The sequence below is a fragment of the Mus caroli genome, chromosome 6, assembly GCF_900094665.2.
Source record: "Mus caroli chromosome 6, CAROLI_EIJ_v1.1, whole genome shotgun sequence".
NCBI lineage: Eukaryota > Metazoa > Chordata > Mammalia > Rodentia > Muridae > Mus > Mus caroli.
The window spans coordinates 67065764-67077513 of NC_034575.1; the positions used below are offsets into that span (position 1 = coordinate 67065764).

The window sequence follows — 11750 nt, forward strand, 5'->3', positions numbered from 1 at the left end:
TTGTTCGGTTGGGCTGTGAAGTTCTATGCTAAAGATTTACCCAGTGCAGAAAAGACCCTCCTCATAGTTGCCTGCACAAGATAGTCTCTTGCTGATACATTTGAATAAAGTTGTAGATCTCTCAGATAGTTCTAGAGTACCATGTGTGTCTACACTCTGCTATGGACTGAACCTCTGAATCAGTAAGCCAGACACAATTAAATGTTCTTTAGAAGAGTTGCCTTAGTCATGATGTCTCTTCACAGAAATGAAACCTTAGTTAAGACAGTGTATATAACCTCTCCAAGGACAAGAGTAGGGTACTGGAGTCACCTACCATCAAGATATGAAGGTAAATACATAATTATAGCTGTAACAGTATTTATACAGAGAAACTCTGTCTCAAAACAAACAAACAAACAAAAAATCCTACATCTGATTACATATGGGGTTCATTTATTTGAAATATTGTTTCCACCCTTTACCCTGAGATGATGTCTACACTTAATGTAAAGGTGTGTTTCTAGGATGCAGCAGAAGGATAAATTCTGTTATTTAATTCAGACTGTTATTCTGTGTCCTTTTATTGGGAATTAAGTCTATTAATGTTGAGAGTTATAAACAGTTTTTCTTCATTACTGTTTTTATGTTGTTACACCGTGAGTTTCCCCATTCTTCTCATCTGATGGCCTGAAATTATTTGTTCCTTGTGTTTTCTTGTGTGCTTATCCTCTTCAGACAGAACTTTTATTCTAATAACATCTATAGAGCTAGATTGGCAGATAGATACTGTTTAAGATTGGTTTTTAACTGGAATGTTTTTCTTTTTCCAGCTATTATGGTTGATAATTTTGCTGTGGATAATAGTCTGAGCTATCATATGTAGTTTCTCATGATATATAGAACATCTGTTCCAAGCCTTCTAGATTGTAGAGTCTCAATTAAGAAGTTAGTTATAGAAATAATATGTTGTGTATTATATGGATGCATCACCAACATCTTCAAACTTGTTTCCAACACCTTAAATACTTTCTGCCATGTCTTGTACTCTGCTAATGAGACTTGCTTCTGAGGGCTTTTATGACCCCTACATTTTCCCTTCCTAGTCTTATATCTGTTTGGGTTTTCCTTAGTGATTCTATTTCTACTTTCGTGTCTTTTCTTTGTTATTTGATTCCAATGTTAGTTTTTGATTAGACAAATTTCGTTAAGGAATTAAATCCTAGCCTCTTTTTGGTCCTTATACTTATTCATAATTATGATTTTTTCATCCTTGTCTTGTGAGTCAGCTATGTTATATTTCTTAAAGCCTACTGCAGTTGATTACTGGAAGGATGATAATGGAGTACTAGAAGGCTAAGAAAATAGCCGACTTGGGTCCCAGCCAGGTACAATCACTGGGATGCCCCTTGGGAAGTTTTCTAGGTATGACTTGCTGACACAGGAAAGCAGAATAATATAGAAGGGAGTACTGATAAATTCTACAAGGGTGGACAAAATTTGGATCCAAAGCAAGGTTCAGCAGAGTCCCTAAGGAATGTAAGCAGGGTGGTTGTAGAGACATCTGAAAGTAAATGAGGCCAATTTAATAGACTGTTTTACAGCAGACTTCCAAGTATTGTTTCCCTTAAAATCTAATGTTCCCTGATCAATGCAGCTGTGGCTAAATTTGTCCATTGTGGTTGGGACTAAGCAGGTTATGTTTATATAATTATGGACACACATACACATACAAATGCACATACATGGACACATACACTTCTACATCAAATACTTGTATATTCATGTGCATTCATATGTACACACATATACATAGATATATACATATGTAAAAATAGTAACCTCAAAAACAAATGCTGTCATCTTGAGATTGGGAGATATTCATTACCTCTGTGTAAAGAGCTGGAAAAAGTTTTCCAAGCAAATGGCCTCAAGAAACAAGCTAGAGTAGCCATTCTAATATCAATAAATAGATTTCAACCAAGTGTAATCAAAAGAGGTGGGGAAGTACACTGCATATTCATCAAAGCAAAAATTCACAAACATGAAATATTAATTCTCACATCAATGACCAAAATACAAGGGCACCCACATTCATAAATGAAACGTTACTAAACCTCTAAACACACAATGAATATCACACAATAATAAAGGGAGAGCTGAACACCTCACTCTCACCAATGGACAGAACATCCCACTCTCACCAATGGTCATTGAAACAGAAAATAAAGAGACACAGTGAAACTAACAAATTATTAACCAAATGGATTTAACAGATATCAACGAAATATTTAACCCCCAAACAAAAGAAGACAGGTTTTTCATGGAGCCTTCTTCCAAACTGATCATATAATCATACACAAAACAATCCTCATGAGATACAAGAAGATTCAAATAAACCATTGGAATTTGGGGGTTTTGTTTTTGGTTTTGGTTTTAGTTTGGTTTGGTTTTTGTTTTGTTTTGTTTGTCTGTTTGTTTTTTGTTTTTTGAGGGGGGTTGTTTGTTTGTTTTTTGTTTTTTTGAGACAGGGTTTCTCTATATTGCCACAGCTGCCCTGGAACACACCCTGCAGGTCAGGCTGACCTGGAATTCAGAAATCCTCCTGATTTTGCTTCCCAAGTGCTGGTATTAAAGGCATGTGCCACCACTGCCCGAAAACATTGCATTCTTTCAAATCATCATGGACTAAGGCTGGACTTCAACAAAATAAAAAACAACAAAAAGGCCAAATGATCATGAAAACTAAGCAACTCTTTGCTCAATGATAACTTAGTCAGGAAAAAGAAGAGAGAAAGAAAGAGAGAGAGAGAGAGAAAAAAAAGGAGGGAGGGAGGGAGGGAGGGAGGGAGGGAGGAAAGAAGGAAGGAAGGAAGGAAGGAAGGAAGGAAGGAAGGAAGAAAGAAAGAAAGAAAGAAAGAAAGAAAGAAAGAAAGAAAGAAAGAAAGNGAAAGAAAGAAAGAAAGAAAGAAAGAAAGAAAGAAAGAAAGAAAGAAAGAAAGAAAGAAAGAAATTAAGGAAAGAGATAAAGAAATTAAGGAAAGAAAGAAAGAAATTAAAGACTTTATAGCATTCAATAAAAATAAATGCACAACATACCCAACCCTATGGAACACAATTAAAGCAGTGTTAAGGGGAAAATTTAAGCACTAAGTGCCTTCATAAAGAGATTGCAGCTTCCAGTTTCCATCTGCTCCTGGAACAGACTCTCTGTCACAGAACTCCATATCCAAATATCACCAGGAGTAATACATGTCAGCATCACCAACAGAATACAAGAGATAGAAGAGAGAATCTCGGGTGCAGAATATACCAGAGAAAACATCGACACAACAGTCAAAGAAAAATGCAAATTACAAAAATCTCCAAAACATGCAGGAAATCCAGGACACGATGACAAGATGAAACCTAAGCATAATAGGTATTGAAGAGAGTAAAGATTCCCAATTCAAAGGGCCAGTAAACGTCTGCAACAAAATTATAGAAGAAAAGTTCCCTAACCTCAACAAAGATGCCCATAACCACACAAGAAGCCTATAGAACTCAAAATATAATGGACAAGAAAGGAAATTCCTCCTGTCACATAATAATCAAAACACGAAATACACTAAACAAAGAAAGAATATTAAAAGCAGTAAGGGAAAATGTTAAGTTACATATAGAGGTAGATCTATCAAAATTATACCAGACTTCTTCTCACCAGAGACTAAGAAAGCTAGAAGATCATGAGCCGATGTTATACAGACCCTAAGAGAACACAAATGCCAGACTGGAATATTACACCCAGCAAAACTCTCAATTACCATAGTTGTAGAAACCAAGATATTCCATGACAAAAACAAATTTACACAACATCTTTTCACAAATCCAGCCTTACAAAGTGTAATAGATGGAAAACTCCAACAAAAGGAGGGAAACTACACCCTAGAAAAGGCAAGAAAGTAATCTTCTTTTAACAAACCCAAAAGAAGATAACCACACCAACATAAAAAAGAACATCAAAAATAATAGGTAGTAACAATCACTATTCCTTAATATCTCTTAACATCAATGGACTCAGTTCCCCAATAAAAAGAGACAGACTAACAGAGTATGGATACATAAACAGGACCCGGCATTTTGCTACATACAAGAAAAGATCCTCAGTGTCAAAGACAAAGACTACCTCAGAGTAAAGGTCTGGAAAACAATTTTTCCAAGGAAATGGTTCCATGGTCCCAAGAAAAAAGCAGGAGGAGCCATTCTTTTTTTTTGGGGGGGGGGACAGTGGGGGGGTTAGAGACAGGGTTTCTCTGTAGACCAGGCTGGCCTCAAACTCAAAAATCTGCCTGCCTCTGCCTCACAAATGCTGGGATTAAAGACATGTGCCACCACCGCCCAGCTTCTTTTATTTTTTTTTTTTATTATTATATGTAAGTACACTGTAGCTGTCTTCAGACAGACCAGAAAAGGGCATCATATCTCACTATGGAGCTACCATGTGCTTACTAAGATTTGAACTCAGGACCTTCAGAAGAGCAGTCAGTGCTCTTACCCGCTGAGCCATCTCACCAGCCCCTGGGAGTAGCCATTCTAATATCAAATAAAACCTACTTTCAACCAAAATCATCAAAAAAGACAAGGAAGGACATTTTAAACTCATCAAAGGAAAAATCTAACAAGAAGAAAGCTAAATTCTGAACATCTATGCTCCAAACACAATGGCACTCACATTCATAAAAGAAACTGTACTAAAGCTAAAAGAACACTAGCAGTTACACTAGCAGTTTAACAGCCCAACTGAAAGCTCTAGAACAAAAAATAAGAAAATACACACAAGAGGAGTAGATGGCAGGAAATAATCAAACTCAGGGCTGAAAACAACCAACTAAAAACAAAAAGGACTACACAAAGAATCAACCAAACCAGGAGCTAGTCCTTTGAGAAAGTCAACATGATAGTCAACCCTTAGCCAAACTAAACAAAGGTCACAGAGACAGTATGCAAATTAACAAAATCAGAAATGAAAAGGGAGATATAACAACAGAAACAGGAAATACAAAAATCATCAGGTCCTACTACAAAAGCCTTCACTAAACACAACTAGAAGATCTGGATGAAATGGACAATTTTCTTGTTTTTTATTTCTTTTTTTTTAATTAGGTATTTATTTCATTTACATTTCCAATGCTATCCCAAAAGTCCCCTACACGCTCCCCCAACCACTCCCCCACCAACCCACTCCCACTTCTTGGCCCTTGCGTTCCCCTGTACTGAGGCAGATAAAGTGTATTTTGTATTTTGAACATTACAAAAAACCCTAACAATATCAATGGGAATATTGCTGTTGATTTAAAAGGAAAAAAGGAGTAATTAAAAATTTAAAAATATATTTTTACATATTCATTTTACACCCTGATCACTGTCTCCCAGTCACTTTTTCCATAGTCTTCCCCCAGCACACACCTCTTCAACTCTGAGAAGGTGGAGCCGGAACTTGGTTTTCTGCCATCCTGGCACATCAAGTCTCTGCAGGGGTAAGCACATTCTCTCCCACTGATGCCTGAGAAGGCAGCCCAGCTAGAAGAACATATCCCACAGACAGGCAAGAGCTTTTGGGATAGCCCCCACTCCAGTCATTCCAGACCCACAAGAAGACCAAGCTGCACATCTGCTACATATGTGGGGGGTGGGGGAGGGTTGCTCAGCCCAGCCCTTGTATGCTCTTTCCTTGGTGGTTCAATCTCATAGAGCCAGAAAAGTCCAGGGTAGTTGACCCTGTTGGTCTTCCTGTGGAGTTCCTATCCCCTTTGCGGTTCTCAATCCTTCCCCCAGTTGTTTCATATGAGTCCACAAGCTGAAGAATGGATAAAGGAAATGTGGTACATCCACGCAACTGTAGGTCCATGTCTGCTCTGCAGTGGGTCACAGCCTGTTAGGGAGTTTGACTGTGCTTACCCCACTCTGCCACTTGGGCAGGTGTTGGGCTGTAGGAAAGCACTGAGAAACTGCTCTGGGGGATGGGAAAGTGTAGCCTAAGATGTGGGAAAGCCAGAGCTGGTTCAGGGGTCCCTGGGCCTGAGACAAGGCTCATGCTATGGGGGTTCTCAAACTCTTGAACATCCAGGAGCCACCGGAAGTAATGCTGTGGCATGACACAGCAGACCCCTGCCTCCCTAAACCTAGATAGACCAAGCAATGACAATAGATAAGATCTTGCTAAAATTTCAAAAAGAAAAACACAACTAAAACCCTTAACTTAAAAATGTTCAGAATTCTTTGTTTACATGCTTGTTCTTCCTAACAAGAACACCTAAACAACGTTTGGGCCTTTTAACCCACAATTTTCATGCTTCTTTATTTAAATGTTTATTTTTCTCCCTGGCATTCGTGTCTTCAAACCTAAATTATCCTAAAATTTTCTTTTTCTTTTTTTCTTTTTCAATTGGACAGTTTATTTATTTACATTTCAAATGTTATCCCCTTTCTTGATTGATTTCCCTCCCCAGGAACTCCCTATCCCATCCCCCCTCCAACTTCTATGAGGGTGTGCCCCCACCCTCCCACCCACTCCTGCCTCCTCACCCTCGCATTCTCCCACACTGAGGCATCGAGCCTACAGGAGACCAAGGGCTTTTTCTCCCACTGACGCCAGACAATGCCATCCTCTGCTACATATACGGCTGGAGCCATGGATTACTCCACATGTACTCCTAGGTTTAGACCCTGGGAGCTCTGGTTGGTTGATATGGTTGTTCTTCCTATGGTGTTGCAAATCCCTCCAGCTCCTTCAGGTTGGTATGTACTCACTTAAAAGTGGATATTAGAGGTATAATACAGGGTATCCATGCTATTAACCATAGATGCAAAGAAGCAAGAAAAAGAAGGAAAGTCCAAGCAAGGCTGCTTAAATCTTACTTAGAAAGTGAAATAAAATAGTTGTAGGAAGGAGATGAAGGGAAGAAACTGGGTGTGAGGATGGATGAGGGAAGGAATGGGGGGTTCAGAATCAGGTGTGGGAGGGATAGGAGAGATGGCCAGATGGAAATCTGTAACTAGCTGTGGTGGGGAGGTAGGGGAGAGAGCATCTCAAAGATGTGTCGGAGACATGGGATAGGGCAGATAACCAAGAATCAATAGAGTGATCTTAGCTGGGACTCAGAAGTGGTGATGTGGAACCTGAAGAGGCCACCTCCTGTAGCCATGAAGGAACCGTGGAGTGTTAGAGACACCAACACACTCACAAATTTTCAACCCAAAATTTACCCTGACTACAAGAAATGTAGGGACAGGAGATGGACCAGAGACTGAGGGAATATCCTAGCTATAGCCAGCCCAATTAAAGACCCATCCCATGGGCAATCGCCAATCCCTTACACTATTAAAGAAAAGTTTTTAAAAGAACATTTCTATGGTAAAATATGGTGTTCATGTAATGAAAATATATTTGCATGTCTCTCAAAATTTCTTAGAGGCTAATTAAACAAAAATTGCAGTCAGTAAGAATTAAATTATTTGGAAGTTTTCAGCTTATATTATATCTGAGAATCTGTCCCATCAGGTGGTCTTACAAAATCATAGTAAAAAGTATCTGTTAATATTGTTCACATTTTGGTTTCATTTACTCTATTAGTTTTAATATAAGCTTTCATGCTTATATTATATTCCATTATATATTATAATATTTCATGCTTCTATGTTTCATGAAAAAATTCACTTGTTTTGCATTTCAGGATTTTCTATGATTATTTCTTAGGTATTTTAAATATGCTGTTACCTAGTAGAAAAAAATGTTTTCAAATTTATAATTAAAGTTCTTCTGAATTTTAAAAATTCCAAATCTTTATTTTTTAAAGACTTCACATCTTTTAAAATGATAAATCATTTTAAAAATGTTTAAAAACCAGTACCAGATCAGGTTTCCATCTCCTCTCCAGTCCCCTCACCCCTTCCCATGCACTTTCCTTCGCAGGTCCCTCTCCCTCTCCACTTTTGGTGATTGCTTTCTTTTCCCTCACAAGTGGGACTGAGATATTCTCTCTTGGGCCCTTCGGCTTAATGACCTTTTTGAGTTATGTGAACTGTATCTTGGGTATTCTGTACTTTTTTTGTGCTAATATCCACTTACTACTGAGTATATACCATGCATTTGCTTTTTAGGTCTGAGTAACCTCACTCAGGATATTTACTAGTTCCATCCATTTGCATGCAAGACTCAGAATGTCCTAGCACTTTATAGCTGAGTAGTATCCCATTGTATAAATGAGCCACATTTTCTGAATCTATTCTTCTGTTGTGGGACATCTGGGTTGTTTCCAGCTTCTGGCTATAACAAATAAGGCCGCTATGAGCATATTGGAAAGCATGACCCTGTGGCATGGTAGGGCATCTTTTGGGTATATTCCCAAGAGTGGTATTGCTGGATCTTCAGGTAGATCTATTTCCAATTTTCTTAGGAACCACCAGATTGTTTTCAAGAGTGGTTATACCAGTTTGCAATCCCACCAGCAATGGAGGAGTGTTCTTCTTTCTCCACATTCTAGCCAACATATGTTGTCACCTGAGGATTTGATCTTAGCCATTCTGATGGGTGTAAGGTAGAATCTCAGGGTCTTTTTGATTTGCATTTGTCTGATCACTAAGGACTTGAACATTTCTTTAGGTGCTTTTCAGCCATTCCAGATTCCTCAGTTGTGAAATCTTGGTTTAGTTCTATACCCCATTTTTATTAGATATTTTCTTCATTTACATTTCAAATGCTATCCCAAAAGTCCCCTATATTCTCCCCCCACCCTGCTCCCCTACCCACTCACTCCCACTTCTTGGACCTGGTGTTCCCCTGTACTGGGGCATATAAAGTTTGCAAGACCAATGGGCCTCTCTTCCCAATGATGGCCAATTAGGCCATATTCTGCTACATATGCAGCTAGAGACATAAGCTCTGGGGGTACTGGTTAGTTCATATTGTTGTTCCACCTATAGGGTTGCAGACCCCTTCAGCTCCTTGGATACTTTCTCTAGTTCCTACATTGGGGACCCTGTGTTCAATCCTATAGATGACTGTGAGCATCCACTTCTGTGTTTGCCAGGCACCGGCATAGTCTCACAAGAGACAGACCTTTCAGCAAAATCTTGCTGGTGTATGCAATGGTGTCAGCATTTGGAGGCTGATTATGGGATGGATTCCCGGGTATGGCACTCTCTAGATGGTCCATCCTCTCGTCTCAGCTCCAAACTTTGTCTCTGTAACTCCTTACATGAGTATTTTATTCTGTTTGTTTGTTTGTTTGTTTGTTTGTTTGTTTGTTTGTTTGTTTGTTTTTGGTGATTAGCTTCTTGAGTTCTTTATATGTTTTAATATTAGCCCTCTATCAGATGAGGGGTTAGTGGAGATAAGAAAGAATAGAAACAGGCAACCTAGGGAGATAAGAGTTAGATGTGACACTATCCCAAAAGTCCCCTATATTCTCCCCCCACCCTGCTCCCAACAGAGAGGGTGCAGCAGCTGTCTAAGTCTAATGTGTGAAAAGGCTAAAATTTCAGAGAAGATTGTGTTGAAGCAAGAGTGTGTCAGGCACAACAACAAAGCAAAGAAAATGCTCAGAAGCAATAAAGACAAAGCCAAGTGATCAGTTATAAGCTGACTGTGTTATAAAGACAAAAAAACGATGAGCAGTAACTCAAAAGAAGAAGAGAAGGGGGAACGGGAGAATGTGGTAGTGGAGAAGGAAAGCAAAAGGAGAAGACCATGGTAAAAGGGAACTGGAGACATGGCTCAGTAGTTTAGAGCACGTGTTAATCTTGTAGAAGACCCAGGTTTGGTTCCCAGTACCCGCATGGTGGATCACAACTGTTTGTAACTCCAGGTCCAGAAGCAGATCCAAACCTTAACTTAAAAGCCCTAAGTTCAAATCATAAAAATTTAATGACCACTCTTTAATACAGTTTTTGTTTCATTTTGTCTTGTTTTTTGTTTGTTTGTTTTTATGTTTATCCTTGGTCATATAAAGGACAAGAAATACCTAATAGTTTAAATTAGCCTTATATTATCTCTATAGTCAGAGGCTCTCCCAATTCTTAACAACCAGGACTAGATGGCTAATAGCACAAATGGCATCCATATTATTGACATGACTAAGCACATTCCAGACCCTTCCTTCAGCTCATAAGATAGTACAGGTAGCCCATCTCTAAAACTCATGTTCTTGAAAGAAATTACATGTAACCTAGTTTGAGTTTCTATGTAATTACACTTTTTTATATACTAGAGATTGTATTACACCAGGAAACCTTTTTCCAAACTATGTCATGTGTAAATTGATTGGGAATATGCTACCTGACACTAGACTCCCCAGGTCTAATCTAGGTTAATGAAGTCAATTTAAACTGAGTTTTCTTTCTCACCTCTTCACAGTTTGCTTACCCTCCTGGACACTGCAGTATTCCACTCACTCATAGGACATAAGAGTGGTTTAAAAATCTTCAAACTTGAGTACCAAAAGCTAGGATCATGTGGGTGTTGAGACTCAAACCCAGATCCTCTGGAACAAAAGCCAGTGTTCTTAATGAACTCCCCAGAGTTCTTTCTCAGGTATAAATTCTATAAATAGATAAAAATTTTCTTGCCTAAATAGCTCCACCATGGAAAGTGTGTGTGTGTGTGTGTCTGTGTGTGTGTGTGTGTGTGTGTGTTGACAGCACTGCAGAATAAATCCTAGCTGTTCCCATAACTCTGCTAATCACGAACAGTGTTTCTGTTTCTTTCTTTGTGGTTCATTTTGTTTTATTTTCTGAGATATAAGAAGCATTCCCTTGTTTTGATAGTAGGCCTTGAGAAAAGGACAGAGATGGGTTACATAGAAAAGTTTCTCTGATCCCTATATAAAAACATCACATTGGCATTTAGACTCTGGCAAAGAGAATCACTCTCAGCAGCTGGGGACATCATAAGGAGCAGTTGGGGCAACCTGTGCTCTCACTTCTGTTTTCTGGGTGGTTTATGTCATGGCTTGAATCACTGTGGGAGGAAAGTCATAAGCCTGTTTACAGAAATAAGTTGCAGTATCTTCAGGCTGCATGCTGTTGATCTTCATAGAATACTGTGTCCCAGATCCACTGCCACTGAACCTCGATGGGACACCATCTTCCAAGCTGTTTGCATTATAGATCAGGAGCTGAGGAGATTTCCCTTGCTTCTGCTGATACCATGCTAAACTGTAGTAAATGTTCTCACTTGCTCGACATGTGATGGTTTCTCCCACAGATGCAGCCAGGGAGGCTGGAGACTGAGTCATCTGGATGTCACATCCTGCGTCTATGATTGAAAAATTGAGAACAATCCCCGACATGATTGATTCTGTTGCAAGAGCATTTTCACTGAGAACAAGGATTACACCCAGCTGAATAAATTTCCACTGCTTTCTTCCTTACCTGTAAGCCACAGCAGCAGCAACCCCAGGAGCTGAGTAGGCACACTCATATCTGTGTGTGATCAGTGTGAGGTTGACTCCAGCATAGGGTGTGACTGGACTATGAAGAAAAGAAACCCCATTTCACTGGGCTGTGCTTTGGGTACATGCAAATCAGCAAAGGGTAAGCACAGCTGTAGGACTCATCAGGTCAGCAATTCATTACAGACCTGTGGTTCTCTTCTGTCTCCAATTGAGACACAGTACAGATTTATTTGTGGGGAATGTGCTTCTCTTTGAACAACAAACAACTGCATGTGTATGAGTTGTACATTATTTTGATATCACGTTCCATGTAGAGTTTACTTATGTTTTCCTCCATGG

At 39.2% G+C, this 11750-nt stretch overlaps 1 gene segment (V, D, J or C); it reads right to left on the bottom strand.

Moving 5' to 3' along the window:
* Positions 1-6434: 6434 nt before the first annotated feature.
* LOC110295648 lies at positions 6435-11437 on the bottom strand. The segment is given in 3 exon segments: positions 6435-6494; positions 10977-11272; positions 11389-11437. Coding segments are annotated over 3 exon segments (405 nt in total).
* Between the last annotated feature and the right edge of the window lie 313 nt (positions 11438-11750).